This window comes from Chrysochloris asiatica, unplaced genomic scaffold, assembly GCF_000296735.1.
Source record: "Chrysochloris asiatica unplaced genomic scaffold, ChrAsi1.0 scaffold00023, whole genome shotgun sequence".
NCBI classification, from domain to species: Eukaryota; Metazoa; Chordata; class Mammalia; order Afrosoricida; family Chrysochloridae; genus Chrysochloris; species Chrysochloris asiatica.
Genome location: NW_006408541.1, coordinates 206,848 through 223,801, shown reverse-complemented (window position 1 = coordinate 223,801; position 16,954 = coordinate 206,848). Strand labels below are relative to the sequence as shown.

Here is a 16,954-nt window from a genome sequence, read left to right as displayed (position 1 = left end):
TTGGGGGTCTTCCTCTTTTCCTCCCTAGTTCTAGATTATTCAATTCACCCCACTTGGAGATGCTTCTGGCTGTCCTCGCCAGCAAAGCCTGCCTGTGTGGTCCCCAGCACCTAGCACTGTGCCTGGCACACAGTGGGTGCTGGATCAGTGTTTTGTTAGCCTGATCAATTTAACCCTGAGTTGCTAACTCCCCCTTAGGAATCCACACTCTATGAGGGAGATGGGATCCATTTAGTTCCCAACCCTGTGTGCCATGATGGTTCCTCATAGAAGTTCAGTACGTTGTTTGTTGAGTCCATTAAATAACATTGTGGCCATTACCTCTGTCACCTGTCTGCCCCCAGTGCTGAGCTGTCCCCCACATGACCTCTGTGCTAACAGCTCCGGCACACATGTGGCTCACGGGTGCCTGGCTACCCTGGCCCCATAGCAGGTGCTGTATCTGCGTCTCCCAAGAACACCAAGGGGTTACTTAGTTTTGTGTTTGGAAGCTGGATTGAGACAAATTGAGCTTTCTGGAAAGTTAGTAGTAAAGGGTCATCGTTAAGGTTGTGAACTGCAGGCCTGAGACCCAGCCTGTGCCCAGGAAAGAGGGGATCCAATGAGAATAGTTGGTTCTGAGCCACAGCGACCCCATGTGGTGGCAGAGTAGAACTGTCTCATAGGACCCCTAGGCTGGCTTGTTATGAGAGGTCTTTGTCCCGGGAAGCCTCTGAGTCCGCCAGAAACTCCAGCCTTTGGGTGAGCAGTTAGTGTTTAACAGTTGTACCACCAGGCTTCATGTCATGATTGGTTAGGAGTTGAGAAGAGCCATTTTGAAGGGAGAATTGACAGGGGACAGCCCTTCCTGCCCATCTGCTGAATTCTCCGAGCCATTGACCTGGGGCTATTTGGGGAGGAGCCGATCTCCAGGAGAGAACCCCACAAAGGACTTTGGGTTTAGCAGATCATCATCAAAAGCACAGAAAAGGGATCCAGTGGAAAAGAGCAGGTTCTGGACGCCTGGCTGGTGGATGGAGGAGCTTGGGTGGTGGGTGGGGACAGGTGGTGGGCAGTAGCTGAGAGAAACCTTACTTCACAGAGAATTCCCGAAGTGTTCCTTCTGTCTCCTGAGCTTGTATTTTGTGCACAATTCTGAACAGACTGCTTCGTAAGAGTAATGTTGGATCCACAGCCCCTGCTCCATGGTCACCTGCTACCTCCCTGTCTGTACACGTGATGCCCAGGGGTCGAGGGGACGTGACTAACTGGTGTTTGTATGTTGTCCAGCTTTGGAGAAGAAGATGACCGGCAGGCAAGGTCGGGAGGAGCTCATCAAGAAAGGGCTGTTGGAGATGATGGAGCAGGGTGAGTGAGCCATGCCCAGAACCCAGGCCTGCCTGTGGCCAAAACCTGCAGGGGAGACTGAACAGACTTCAGAGGAGTCCCACCCACCTAGAGCTAGGACATGACCCTTTAGGGAGCCTCCACACTGGAGAAATCCCTCCTGTCAATGACCAGTCATTTCAGCCACCAGGGGCATCTGAGGACCATCTGTGAGTTCAGTAGCGCCTCCTGGTGGAATACTTTGCTAACAGCAAACATTTCTCCTGGTTAATGTCTAATTGCCTCCTGGTGGAGCTGGGTACCATTGTTATTAAGTGCCGTCAATTCCGACCCATAGCAACCCTGTATAGGATTTCCAAGGAGCAGCTGGTGAGCTTAAACCACCGACCTTGCAGTTCAAATGACTTTGCAGTCTGATGCATCAGTCTACAGCGCCACGCCAGGACTCCCTGGTTACCGTGAAGACCCCCAGATAACAGCATTGGTTTCATGGGGTTTTCCCCAGTTTTCAGGGTTCGCATTTTAATCCTTTATTTGGGAAAGTTCTTGTGACTTCTGTTACTGCTACTACGGCTGCCATCCTGAAGCATTTATTATGCATCATCTGTTGCACTGAGGAGAATTACCCCTTTATCTCTTCCACCTGCCCTGCACCCCAGAGGGTTGGGCTCAGTTGTTGCCCCTCACTGTGCAGATGTGGGGGGTTGGTGGCTCTGAGGAGTCATGCAAGAGGATGGCAGAGGTGACCTTCAGCGCAGGTTGCTGGGTGTCTGCCGTGGCATCTGCGTTTCTGAGAATCGCTGGTTTTATCATGTGGACAATTGATTTGACAAAACCGACCTGCCCTCCAACTCTCCCTCACTCTGTGATAATCCATCCAGACCATGGGTTGTACGGGACCGTTCTGAAGTCCGTCCTGGTGCTCTGAGATTATGAATCTTCGGTGGGGGGTTTCTCTGGAACCTCGCTTCTGGATCACCCCGCTTCAAAGCTGAGCCAAGTCCTAGTGTTCAGATTGAAGGATCCTAGAGGGAGCACGTCCCTTTCTTATCAACATCACATGTGACAGTATCTTTGCAACCCATCTCAACACACTAGGAGGTAGGAAGGTGTTCAGGGGCTGAGTAGGTCCAGAGCCTAGAAATGACCTGACCCTGACCAGTCTGGTAGCCTCAGCAGCCCTGCTGTGACCCAAACCTCCTCCTCATTTGTCCTGCCTTTGGTTGATACTGTTGTTAGGGCAAGCCTCGATGGGAACCAACTTTAGGCTCAGAATACAAGGGGGAGGTGGAGTTTCAAAATGTTCCCATTGTCTTTCTCTTCCATTTTTTCCATGAACTTTTTGAAGCCCCTCCTAGAACTTCACCCATGGGAGGGAGCTTGCCAGCAGGTTCACTTCCGACTCTTGGATCTGGAGAGTTACCTTTACCGAGTTAGAAATTGGCACTGTTTTCATTCAGATAAAGGGAAAAGCCTCAAGCACTTGCATTTTAGGTATATTACCAACAAGCAATACTTAAAGATTTTCTATTGGTTGTATGATCATGTCGATTCCTGCTCATGGAGACCCCGTATAACCGAGGGAGATTGCCTCATGAGGTTTCTAGTTTTTGTGAGAACAAATAGCCAGGTCTTTCCTGTGCAGAACATCTGACCTTTTGGTGAGAAGTTGAGCACTTAACCACTGCACAGCCAGGGTTCCTTAAGCCTGTGTACGATCTGTCCTAAAAACAAACAAACAGTATTCTGATGAATAAAAAGTGATTCCTATCAGAAATAAAGTGATGCATTGAAACAAAGGGGAAAGTGAGCAGGCTGGATGTTCTGAAGCTCTGGGGTTTTGTCTGATGTACTTAGAACAGAGTCCCAGAGCCTGACACTTGGATCCTGCAGGGGAGAAGAGGCAGCAGATGATGGGACCTGGGTCCTGGTGCCATGGGCCCCTCCTTTCCAGCGGTCCGTGGTTTACAGCAATGTTATATATCTCTCGTATGAGATTACCTTTGATCCAGGGTCGGCAACTTTTTCTGTCAAGGGTCACAGAGTAAATCTTTTTGGCTTTGAAGTTGGTAAAGTCTCTGTCTCACCATGAAAGCAAATGCATGAATTTGGCTGTGTGTGTACCAAATGTTATTTATCTGAGCTCAGATTCGAGTTGCACAGAATTTCTAAGTGCTGTTAACTGTTGTCCTTGTTTTGACTTTTTCCAACCACTAAAAAAGTTCCCTGTAGCCCACTGGGAAGACCAATCATTTGCCAACCCCTGCTTTAGTTGGCTCTTTCTCATTCACTAGGTGATTGTGGTCCAGGACCCAGAGGGTCTGATCTCCAGTCCTGAGCTCTAAGTACACAAACTCATGAGCTGGCCACACTCTAGTGACACCTGCCACCTGCCAGGTTCTGCATCCACTGTGGGGGCACAGGTGAATCAGCACTGCTTTGCCAGGACTTACTCAAAGTCCATGAGGGCTCAGACGTGAGATCCCACAAATCCATGGAAACTGGCAGCTGAGAAGACTGGCAGAGGGAAGGCTCAGAGCACTCTCACCTGGCCAGGGGCTCAGAAAGGGGTGTGTTTGAACAGGACCCAAAAGTAGCTGGGAGGGCAGATTGGTCCTGAGTCAGTTGCATATTAGGTCCACCTGCCGGTAGGTGGCTGTCTGGATTGGAGGGGAAGGCTTTTACAAAACCATGTGAGCACAGTTAAATCAGACACTTGTGGGGGTGGGACCTAACAGGGTTAATATTGTATGATCCAAGCTTGATGTTGCTGAGGTTGGAGAGTCCTCAGTCTGAGGGAGGGGCATGTGTAAAGCTTGGTGCCTGGAAGGACCCCAAAGAATGTTGGTGGGAAGGAAAGATGGAAAGGGAGTCCGAGCTTGGCTCCAGTGGATCCAGGAGTGCCTCTTGAGCTGCCTCCAGTGTGCCGTGCAACCCAGACAAAGTCAAGGAAACTCCAGGCTCGGGTGCTGGCCATGGGAGCCTGGGGGTAGCCCCTCAGACAGCCACAGGGTGAGTGGACTCTGGATCTGCCGGGACCTTGTTCACACCCATGGCAGCCGTTCCAGGCTGGTTCAGGGATGAAACGGGCTGCCCGTGGGAAGGGCTCTCAGGGCCAGGAGAGCAGGCGGGTGGACGGACATGCCTTTCTCTTGCATTGACTCTCTTCGGTGCTGTGGCTCCCTCACCGTGTGTGTGTGTGTGTGTGTGTGTGTGTGTGTGTGTGTGTGTTCTGCCCTATGCAAACACACAGCGATAACAGGATTATGAAAACATTTGCAAAGGCTCTTGGGGTTAATTCTTCCGTTGCAATATCTCTCCCATCATTTATTTGCTAAGAAATGCTGTGTCTCATGGGAGGAGGGGCGGAGAGCTCTGTGCCAGCCCTTGTTCCTCCTGGGATTACAGGTCCTCCGTTGTCTGTGGGAATGGACACTTGAACCTGAGGACTGGTGCTCCACGGGGTCACACAGGCACCTCCTCTTTCTGAAGTCTGGTTTGGGGGTATGAGGGGCTCTAGGATGTTGGGGTTTTCCTGGGTTGAGTTGAAGGAATCCAGGGTCTTTCCTTCCTCCCAGGCAGGGGGGCTGTCCCTGCCTCTGGAGCGCCCCCCTGTGGCTGGCAGCCAACACTTCAACTGTGGTGGTAGCATGAAACTTCAAGGAAGTGTAGTGGATGATGGGAATGGGGGCCCCTAGAGGCTGCACCTCAGATTTCCCCAGGACTGCCCCTAGAACTGGCATTAAACACATACATGCACACATATACACACCATGTCATATTGCACACGCGCACACACACCAAGTGTCCAACCTGAGTCCAGGGCTCTAGTTTGCCCTGCTCTGGGAAAGGGGATCATTGTATGTTATTGATGTGGGCACTTGTGGAGCACTGGACACCCCAAATCCTGTGATTCTCCTACCTGCCTGTGCATCCCTGCCCATTGTCTCTGTGCCTCCTAGCCCCCAGCCCAGAATGGGCTATGCCATGAATAGAGCCCTCCTGTGTTCCTGTGTGTCTTTCTCTGTCTTCCTGTCAGCGTTGACTGGGCATCTTCTTAAATAATTTAAGGAATTTAATGGTGCATCATTGGCTGTTTAAACAAGGAGCATTGTTAGCCTGGTGCCATGCCCAGCAACCTCAGAGGCTTGAGATGTGTCCCTTGAGGAAATGAGACAGGGGCCTACCAAGTTGCCCCCAGTCTGGGTGGTAGAAATGTGAGGGAAGGGGTGCCTGTGTGTATTTGCATGTGGGGTGTGTGTGTATGTGCACATGTGGGGGGGTGCATGCATATACACATGTGGGGTGTGTATGTACACATGTAGGGATATGCACGTACACATGTGGGGGTGTGTGTGCACATGTGGTACGTGTGTGTGTGTGCACATGCAGGTGTGCACTGTGGACTATGTATATACATGTGTTGGTGTGTGTTTGCATTGTGCCTGTATATGCTGTTTGTACACATGTGCACACTGATCACACATGTACTGTTTGTACACAAACATGTTATGTGCACATGTGAAGGGACTTCAAATTTTTCATGGAAAAATTCCGTTATCTTTTCATTTTTCCACAACTTTTTGAATCCCCCTCATATGTGCGCACACACTAAAGAGTTTGGGTCCATACATGTACACAAGCATGCACGGGTGTGCACAGAACCTGCTTCTGTGTGCATGTGTGGCTCCTGCAGGTGTGTGGGTGTGTGGCACAGTCTCCGGTACCTGGCTGCTCAGCACCAACCCCAAACTGCTTGGGGTCCTCTCCCCTTCACAGCCCTGAGAAGCAGAAGGGCACAGAGCACAGGCAACTCACTGCAGTGGGGTTGGGGGTCCCTCCCTCACAGTGAGAGAAGCAAGCATGAGCTGCCCACCCACCCTGTCACCCCCACCTGCATTTCTTAGCAACAGTTCTGTCTCCAGGGCTATTTGGGGACCTGGAAGTGTTCACTGAGCATGCCCAGGAGTTGGAACAGCTGAGCTGGTGTATTAGAGGGAACCTCTCCTGGCCTGGGAGTCTGGGGGCCATCCTTTCATGATGCTGTTGATGATGATGGAGAGCATGTTGTTGTTGTTAATGATGGGGTGACCCTTGCAACAGTCTGCCCATTCTGAGATGGGCACGTCCAGCTTGTGAAGGGTGGGACAACCTTTCCCAGCGAGTGGGTTGTGTTTGGGACACAGTGAGCCCACATCTCCACTCAGGCAGTGTCGGCCTCCACCATCCTTTGTACCCTCAGGGCCTTGAGCTGGTGGTGGGGACAGTCACCATTGTGTGTGAAGAGTGAGGTGACCAGGAATGCCTTCACTGGCGGATTAGGAAAAGGGCGCAGTTACCCTAGTGCTGTGCCCCTACATTCCTTGACCCACCATGTCTGCCTCATGTGTGTGCAGAAACCCAGGGGGCAGGGTCTTTGTGTGTGTGCAGACAGAGTGCATTGTGGGTATGTACATATGCCATTGCACACGTGTGTGTGTGTGTGTGTGTGTGTGTTATACACATGTGTGCATGTGTGGGGTCTGCTCTGTGACATTGACTTTAGTCCACTTGGTGAGTTTTCTTGGCTGTGTTTGCCTCTTTGCCTTGGCCATTGGCAGGTTGGCAAACTATAGTCGTAGGTCAGATATGCCTCCAGACATGTTTTTACATACCTGTGAATTACGAAAGGGCTTTTGCACTTTTACACTTTTTTGACTGAAACACAGAGCAAAGACTCTGCATAGCATAGCATGTGGCATGTGATCCCTGAATCAACAGTGTTTACTCTCTGGGTCTTTGCAGCAAAAGCATATCAGCCCCAGGTCTAGACCCTCTGACAGGTATGCATGTGTGAATGTATGTGTGTGTTCCTATGTGTGCACATGTGAATGTGTTTCTATGCATATGTGCACACATGAGTGTGTACATGCATGTTTCCGTGTGTTTATGAGCGTGCATGTGCGTGTCCATGTGCTCGCGTGACTGAGCGGGTATCAGCACTTCATAAATGAGACCCTCCTCGTCCCAAATCTCCCCAGTGCAGCCTCGCTGGCTCCTCTGCCCATTCCCTGAGGCAGTAAAGGAAGAGAATAGAATAATTAATAATTACCAACTCTTACTGCCTGAAGGTCGCCTAGATGAAGGGGACCTAGCATGAGGCTGGAGCTGATGAGCGGGCACTTCAACCTGAGAACTGCTCTCTCTGAGTCGATTGTTATTGCGTGGACATAATGGTCAGGCCTAGTGGCCAGTTCTTCACTCCTGTCATCCTCATAATAAAAGTCAGTAACTGCCGTGTAAATTTAAGACACGCAGCCTGTAGTGCTGACTGTGTCCAGCCTGTTGCATTTATTTATTTTTTTAATCCTAACAAAAATCCCATGTCATAAGTAGAGTAGGAAAAGCCACATTTCTTTTGTAAGCATATCTGTCCAGTTATATCCATCTTATCTGCTGTGGTGGCATGGTCGTTATGACTCGGGCTGCGAACCTCAAGGTCAGCTGTTCGAAACTCCCAGCGGTTCCATGGGAGAAAGATGAGGCTTTCTGCTCCTGTAAAGATTTACAGCCTCGGAAACCGTATACAGGGTCACCATGGGTCGGAACTGACTCAATGACACTTAACATCAACAACCTATTTAGATGGAGTCCTGGTTTGGCACTGTGGGATAAGCACTGCACTACAAGGTCAGAAGTTCACACTCACGAGCTGCTCCTCAGAAACCCCATGCAGTTCTGCTGTGACTCAGAACAGACTCAGTTACACTTAACAGCATCTACTTAGCTGTCCTTGTAAGGAGACACAAGGAGCCCTGGCAGTGTAGTGGGTTCCATGTTGGGCTGCTGACCACAAAGTGAGCAATTCAAATCCACCAGCTGCTCCACAGGAGAAAGATGCGGCTTTCTTCTTCCATGAAGATTTATAGTCTCGGAATCCCTATACGGGGCCGTTATGAGTTGGAACCGACTTGACAGTACACAGCATCTGCAGCATATGAAAGAACAGGGGCCCTGGTGGTACTGTGGGGTAAACACTGGACTTCAAACCCGAAAGTTGGCAGTTCAAACCCATCAGCTCTTCCATGGGAGAAAGGTGAAGCTTTCTGCTCCTGTGAAGATTTACAACCTCAGAAACCCCATACAGTGTTTCTTTGATTCGGAATTGACCCAATGGCAATGAATTTGGGGGTTTTAGATAAGGAAGGATAGGGAAACTGAGGCCCAGAGGCAGGTCTACATGAAGAAATAGATCCAGAGATGCAGATGTGGAGGCCCAGAGAAGTTTGTCATGTGGGCAAAGGAGTCCCCCTCCCTCCTCCCAGCCCCCCGCAGTAGTGCAAACCTGGGTAGGTGCCCCACAGGACAGCAGGTGGAGGCAGGACTGACCTGGGCAGACAGACTCTACTCTGAAGTCAGCCCTCCCCTTCCCGCCTACCCCAGGAAGGGGTTGCATGGGGTCACTGCTTCCAACTTGGGGGAAGAGTGCCCCCTCCCCCCCCTTCAGCTGCTTCATGGCTCCCTCAACATGGAGGGGTTTCTGCAGGGTCTCACAGGTGCTCTGTGTTGGGGCTGTGCCTCTCTAGGAAGAGATTGTTACTGTTGGGCTGAGATTCCACGAGTTGTCTGTGGGCTCGTCAGTCAACAGCCGGCCTGCCAAGCTTCAGCACTAGGTTCCGTGTAGGAGCCTCACAGGGGGAAGGTCCTCATTATCATCAGACACCCCCTGTGCAGTGTCCCCCTGGTTTGCAGTGTGGTCGTCTGAATGTCCCCCCCACAGATATACGTTGCCAGGGGACAAGGATCACATCTTACCATCTCTGCCTCCCCAGAGCCTGTTGATGCACCAGGAACACAGTCATAATCAGTAAGCATTTGCTTAGCAGGTGACCAGTGGTCAGCTGGTCCGTCATGGTGCCGGGTTCACAGTAGGTGATCTGTGAGCATTTGTTCTCGGATGCAGGGACTCCTTGGCTATCTGCAGCCACAGTAAAGTCGCGTGATTGCTGTCCTTGCACCTCGGTGTTCAGTGGTCCCTTGCTGCTCACCATATGGATTGGTGGGGTGGCTCGGGCCTTTGCCCCATCCTTCACGTTCTCCAGCAGGCTGGCTGGCCCATTCTTGCTGTGGACAGAAGTGATGGGAGAGAGGTATGGCCATGTACAAGCACTCCACGGAGCCACTGCTTGCTTCAAACCCACTGGTGTACCCTTGGCTAAAGTCGGACTCAGAACACACAGGCATTGCTAAGGCACAGGGCAGAAGGTGTAGTTCCTGGTGGGGGTGACAGGGCCACTGTCCAGTTTGTCACGAGGTGTTAGAATTGGGTAATGCACAGGTTAGGCCCTGGAGGCCAAGGGCAGAGATGTTTCTGACACTCAGTGGATGCTTTTTTAGAAAGATGGACGTGGAGTGGGGATTCTGGGTGGGGACTGTCCAGGTCCATACCACCCCTGTAGGAAGCTTCTTCATGAGAATGGAAGGACAGGTGGGGTACAGGCTCACCTGATAGCTGCCATCCTTTCAGATGCTGAAAGCAAAACCAACCCCACTGGGGGACCCCGAGGTGTGCAGAGCGAACCGTCCCCGCCCCAGCAGGAAGCGCTGACATCGGAAGATACTCAGCCTGGAAGCCCCCTGGCCATTGGGACAAACCCCCTATCACTGGATGAGCAGCTGTCCACAGACACCCACCCTGATGATGCAGGTATCGGCTAGACCCCTCGTGAGCTGCCCCCAGCATGGCCATCACCCGGGGTGGGGCAGCTGGGTTCCCCACTGGGCTGGGCAGGGGTGTTGCTGGAGGTGGTCCTAGGAGTGCAGGACCTGCCTGTGGGCCACGGAGCTGAGTTCGAGTATTATTAGTGCGATTCTTTTCCACCTCCCAGATCTGGTATGACTAATGAGCTCAGGTGCGGAAAGGTGCTCACAGGTGACCCTCACCTGGCACCATCTTCCCAGGGCTCCTGGGCGTGTTTACAGAAAGTTGTTCAGTGGGAGCGTTTGCATCAGACCCCAGGTTGGTAGGGCAGGGTGAGAACAGAACAGCCAGCCCCCTTTTTAGGAGGGAGAGCGTTGTCTCTCTCCAGGAGAAGCTGAAGTAGTGCGTGCTGGCTGGCAATGCTGCGGTCTGTGGTCTTCCAGCGCTGGGGTGCTGGGCTCGAGCTGAGATTCACCCACATCTATACCAGGTGCAAGGCGTGTGGCTCTAATTCTTAGTCTCCCCTCTGCTACATGGGGAAACTATTAATACCTACATTGTGCTTGTTTTGAGGGTGGGAAGTACTTGGCACGTTGCCAACCACGGTTAGTCATGGTTGGTGGGGTCGTGATCCATCTGTTGTTCTTACTGCTACTATTACAGTATTAACTGGAGGGATGGTGGCTGGCAGTGGAGGAGGGAAGCACAAAGGCGGGGTGGGGGAAAGCTTGTCTCTAGTGGCTCCTCTGTGGTACTGCTCGCCACATGGTCAGCAGCAGTTGAGCGTTGCTGGCAGACCTAGCTGGTCAGCTGGGCGCCTGGTCCCCCCTGAACTTTTAGGATGTTGTGTGTGGTTTGGGGTATGCACCTTGAACTCAGTGTCTCAGGAGTGTGGCTGGTTGCAATACAGATTTGACCAGTGGGCTGTAGCTTATGGCCCCTGGCCTAGTAGCGGAAAGGATCATGGGCTTAGGCAGAGCCTCAGTTTCCCTATAAAACTGAAGGTAAGGCCACACAGGAGGAGAGAGGTAGGGTGACAAACTGGAGACAGGAGCAGAGAAGGATAAGTAGCAGCCATTACAGTAGGAAAGCTTGGGTAGAGGAGCAGTACCGCTCAACTCAGCAACCCTCCTGTGTATCTAACTACCCACCCACCTACTCATCATCAGTCCACCTGAGTATCTACCGACCAACCCACCTATCCATCTACCCATCCGTCCACCCACCCATCCACCTGTGTACCTGTCTACCCATCCACCCATCCACCAGCCTGTGTACCTACTTGCTCCTCCACCGCCCCCCACCCATCATCAGTCTACCTGTGTGTCTGCCTACCTATCCACCCACCCATCCATCCACCTGTATACCATCCGTCCATCTATCCATCCACCCACCTACCCACCCACCCATCCATCCATCTACCCACCTGTGTGCCTACCTGCTCATCCATCCACCCAACCACTCATCCATCCATGTACCTACCTACCTGCCATCCACCCATTCATCTGTCCACCTGTGTACCCATCTTCCCATCCATCCACCTGTGTATCTACCTACCCATCCATCCATCTACCCATCTATCCATCCACCAGAGGGCAGAGCCAAGTATCCAGAAGGTGCTAGTCCTAAGTGGTGGGGGTCCTCTGAGTGGCTTTTCTTCCACCTGCGGTCCACTGCGCAGGAGCAAGGCAGGAGGAGGATCAGGTGATGGAGGCCTCTTTCAGAATGAGGTTTACCCAGAACAAACAATGAGCAGGAGGCGAGGTAAAGGACTTGGAACATGCTAGTGAAAGTGTTGTGCAGCTGGTGCATGTCGGGCCCTGAGCTAGGTAAAGAGAGACGTGGGCAAGGAGACCAGTGATGGGTTAGGAGACAGCAGAGGGCAGACAAGCCACGGCTACAGGAGGTTGGATGGGGTGGAATCCTGGATACGCAGACACAAAGTGAGGAAGCAGGGCTCTGGGGGGCTAACCCTTCCTCTGGGGGTGCTAACCCTGCCTGCACCACCCACCTTCCACTCGCCAGGTGACAAGCCCACTTAGAATGGACATGTGAAAGTGATAGCCCTTCTAACTGATGGACCACCATGTCCCAGGCTTACATCCCATCACCACCACAACCAAGTGGGGGGACCCTTCATGGGCCCCATGTAGTCAATGAGGAAATGGAGGTTTCCTAACCTGTGCAAGGTCACACGGTGAGTGGTAGACACCCGCTGGAGACCAGACGTGACGGACTCCCCCACCCCAGTTTGCAGCTGAGGTGGAACCAAGGCATGGCCCCTGTGAGTGAGAAGGTGAATGGGCCACCCAAGCTCCTGGGTTTCTCTCCGTCCCTGCTTCTGATGGGGACTCTGATGGCTGACTTCACAGGCAGGCAAAGGTGTGTAGGAAGTGACCGATTTGTGTTGTGCTCGGTGTTAAAGGTCCCACCTTGCCCACAGCCCAGCATTTCCTCCATCACCCCTTCATGGTCAGAAGGAACTATGTTTGTGAACCTCTGTTTTGCTCTTCCACTAGCCAAGTCACCGTTAGCGTCTAGTGGTGAAGACACAGATGACGACAGCCTGTTGTCCACCTTGGATGAGTCCTCTCAAGCCTTAGCTGAATCCCTGGAGAGTCCCCACAGACCCCTGGAGAGATCCGTGGGGCAGCTGCCCAGCCCTCCACTGCTACCCACCCCACCACCCAAGACTGGATCCAAACTTGTGAAAAGCGTCACAGGTGGGTCCACATTCATAGCTCCTTCCTTTCATCATTCAGTCACTCATGATCCATCCACACATGCAGCCATCTGCCCATCCATCATCCAGTATACCCACCCAACCATTCATCTACCCGCCCACGCATCTTTCCATCCATCCATCCACACATCTATCCATCTTATCATCCATCCATCCACTATACCCATCCATTCATCATCTATCCATCTTATCATCCATCCATCCACTATACCTATCCATTCATCATCTATCCATCTTATCATCCATCCATCCACTATACCCATCCATCCATCATCTATCCATCTTATCATCCATCCATCCATTATACCCATCCATCCACACATCTATCCATCTTATCATCCATCCATCCAGTATACCCAGCCACCCATTGACTCAGTCATCTATCCATCTACCCACTAACCTGCTCATCCACTCAACTATTCATCTATCTGTGCATCTACTCATCTTTCCATTCATCCATCCATCATCTACTCATCCATCCATCCATCCATCCATCCATCCATCCATCCACCTACCCATCATCTATGTACCCATTCATCTTCCTCTCCTCTATCATCAGTCAACCCTGTGTCATGTATCCCTACATCTACCCACCCATTCATCCATCCACTTCTGTATCTATCCATCCATCCATCCACCTACCCATCATCTGTCTATGTATTCGTTCATCTTCCTCTTCTCTATCATCAGTCAACCCTGTGTCATGTATCCATACATCCATACATACATGTACTTGAGTGGGTACCCACATGGGCCAGTTCTCCCCCCTTTGATTCTGTCACCAGGACCTGAGGGGTGACAGGTTTGGGGGCTGAGAAACAGAGGAAGGAGGGCTGTTCTTAACCAGGAACACAGACTACTGGGCCGCTCAAGCAGACAAGGTTGTCCACTTGCAGGGGTCAACGTAAATGTCTTGTAGAGCATGAGTGCTGGAGACCCATCCAGTCCTAGGATGGAGACTCCCTCCCTGTTTGTCTCTGTGTCTATCTGTCTGGACACTCAGGTGTCTGGGCATCTATTTCTAATTCTCTCTGTCTCTAATTTGCTCAGTCTTTCTCACCATCTCAACTGGTCTCTGTTTGGTCAATTCTCTCTCCAGTGACCTGTCCAGTAAATCTGAGCCAGGAATGGCACCAGACTTTAGGGGCATGGTCAGAGAGGAGGGCACAGACTGACCACACTGCCAGCTAATCCCAGGAAGAAGCTGTTTACTCTTCGTACCCGGTGTTTTTTGTCCCATCTTCGCTGGTCTTGGGGGAAAGCAGGTTCTTCACCAAGACATGGTTTATTTCAGAGAGTCTGGCTTTTGGGGCTGTCTTTGATGACAAGGACATAAAGATGACTCCAAACAGCCAAACTCAGCTGCTTTGTTCAATTATTTGTGCTCTACCACCAATACTGACCATTTGTTGTGTATACACAAGTCAGGCCTTCCTATCAAGGGAGGTAATGAGTCCCAACTCAAAACTGAAGAAATGCAGTTTCCGGAAGCTTCCACACTTTGTCCTGGGTGTCACAGCTGCTTGACACTTGAGCCCAGTTCCCAATCTTATCAGAACTGCCCCACTTGGTTTAGCCATCCTAAATCCTGAATACTGGGGTCCTGTCCAATACCTCAATTCCTCACCTCAGTCACCAGGAACTGGGGAACAACAGGGTGGTAACTGCTTATGATGTGTCTCATATTAATTTGGGGAATGAGTCAGGACCTGTCGGGAGGGGAGTGGCTGCAAGCTCTGAATTTCTTACTGTTAGGACTTTTTCTTCACTTTCTCTGCTTCTCTGGTTTGTCCTCCTGTGGGGAAGATGTTTGCTCTAGTGTATGAACACTAGGTGGCAGCAGAGAAGAAGTCCTGTACAGGGCTTCATTCTCAGGGCTCCTGTGACCGCTGGCCCAGGCCAGGTGGAGGAAGGCTGGCACTGTATAGGGTACAGTGTACACAATGCTCCAGCCCCTGAGGCCAGGGCACGTCACCCACAGACTTGCTCAGCTGGGTGTGTGTGGTGCTCAGTAGCTAACAAGAATGTGTTGCCATTGAGAAATGTTGCCTGTCGTCCAAACACCTGCCTTTCCTTTGGAAAGTCTTCGACCTGGCAGCCCCAACCACTCTCTCTCCCCTGGGGCAACACTGTGTCTGAGTCTGAGGTGGGCAGCCCCCCTCTGTCTGCTGCATCTCCACCCCTCATTTCTGTCTGAATTCCCTGAGGCCTGCCTGGCCCCAGGTGACCTTTGAGCTGCCCTCAATGCCATGGACATATACTCACGAGGCCTTTGGAGAGGGAGGGAGGAAGACGGAAGCCTCACCTTTGTGGGTGGCAGTTGGATGAGTGTGTTTTGAACCATCGTCAAATTCATCTCATGGATGCTGGGACTTAATGCTGTTCATGTATGATGTATAAGGGCACAGAATGACACATTTCTAAGACTGGACCCTGCAAGGGGGATGCTGCTGGCCCAGACCTCTACAGAGCTCATCCCAGGCCTGGGACTGGACAGCGATGCAGTCTGTCCCTGACTCTGGGCTTTGAGAGTGACGGACTATTGGTTCTTCCCACACTAGGCTCAGCCGCTCTCTCCCAAGGCTCTGGTGTGAAGCCCACAGACCCTATCCTTCGAGGTCAGCTCTCTACCCCCACGGGGTCCCCACACCTCACCACCATCCACAGACCACTGCCCCCCAGCCGGGTCATTGAGGAGCTACACAGGGCGCTGGCCACAAAGCACCGGCAGGACAGGTAAGGCCCCCGCCCTGACTCACAGACCCGGTGTCCAAAGAGGCCCCTGCCAGGTTAATGTGCTATCCTGAGACCCCAAACCCTTACTAGTGTCTGCACTCCAAATCCCAGACCAGCTGCTGTGACATTGGCACTGACTCATGTCTACTCCACACGTGTCAGAGTAGAACTGTGTTTCTAGAATTTTCAGGGGCCCATCTTTTGGAAGGAGATTGTCAGGTCTTCCTTCCAACGTGCCTCTGGGTAGATGCGAACCTTCGACCTTTTGGTTAGCAGGCAGTTACTTAGCCATTTGCATTTCTCAGGGACTCCAGTTTTTGAAGAGGGCCAGCATTATTATTTTGCACTGGGCCTTGAGAATCCTGTGTTGTTATTAAGTGCCATTGAGTCAGTTTTAACTCATTGCGACCTGGTATATGGTGCACAAGGAGGGGCTGGTGGGTTTGAACCACTAACTTTATGGTTAGCAGTCCAGGACTCCACACTAGGACTCCAAAAATCCCATTGTTCCCACGTTGTATTTCTCCCGTGCACATTATTATGCTAGGTTTGGGGAGACGGGGAAACCTAGAACCTGACACATCTTCCCTACATAGTTTTCAGGGAAGGGAAAACAAAGGGTCCCCCAAGAAGCGCATGGATGCCCGCCTGTCGAGGACTTCCAGCATGGAGCGGGGCAAGGACAGGGAGGAGGCCTGGAGCTTCGACGGGGCCGCTGAGAGCAGACGGACCTCCGTCAGGGAGTCCGAGGAGAATAAGGAGAACTTGCTCGTGGACTCGGAACTCAAGGATGACTTGCTTCTCTATCAGGATGAAGAGGCGCTCAACGACTCCATCATCTCCGGTGAGGGCAGGCGGGTGGGCGGCCGGGTCCTGGTGGGAGGGCACGCCTGGATGCGGGGGCTGCAGCAGGGACAGATGAGGCCACACCAACCACCTGCATTTGTTTTGGTTTTGTAATTACATGCTTATTTTCATGAGTATTAAGGGAAGACACATTTGCAAGGTGGTGATTTTGTGAGTGTTTCTGCTGCACCGAGCCTAGGTTGTGTTCACTGAAATGTTGACGCTGGGTGTGGTCTGTAGATAAGGTGAGAGGTGGTTTAGGGGTTCCATAGATGTCCAGTGGGGGTCATGTTGTGTCTCAGACATGTCTAAACCTCCCCCACCTGTGTATACCGGACCCCACTCGTCCTGGGAGTCCACTTCTGTTTGTTCCTCTTGACATGGCCTCAGGGTAAAAGGAGGTATTGTGTCCTGGGCTAGAAACCACCCCCTGGTGGGGAGACAGACAGGAGACTACCCCATGGTGGGGATACAGACAGGAGACCACCCTGTGGTGGGGATACAGACAGGAGACCACCCCGTGGTGGGGAGACATAGACAGGTGACCACCCCCATGGTGGGGAGACAGACAGGAGACCACTCCGTGGTGGGGAGACACAGACAGGTGACCACCCCCATGGTGG

General features: G+C 51.9%; 1 protein-coding gene across 1 annotated transcript in view; it reads left to right on the top strand.

Annotated features, from left to right (window-relative positions):
* The window catches only part of PHACTR3 (phosphatase and actin regulator 3), a 247,910-nt gene that overhangs the window by 158,785 nt on the left and 72,171 nt on the right, over nucleotides 1-16,954 (top strand). Inside the window, exons 3-7 of the mRNA XM_006839300.1 lie at nucleotides 1,270-1,347; nucleotides 9,833-10,012; nucleotides 12,526-12,729; nucleotides 15,311-15,485; nucleotides 16,082-16,329. Of these exons, the coding sequence (XP_006839363.1) occupies nucleotides 1,270-1,347; nucleotides 9,833-10,012; nucleotides 12,526-12,729; nucleotides 15,311-15,485; nucleotides 16,082-16,329 (885 nt within the window). The remainder of the gene's footprint in view (nucleotides 1-1,269; nucleotides 1,348-9,832; nucleotides 10,013-12,525; nucleotides 12,730-15,310; nucleotides 15,486-16,081; nucleotides 16,330-16,954) is intronic.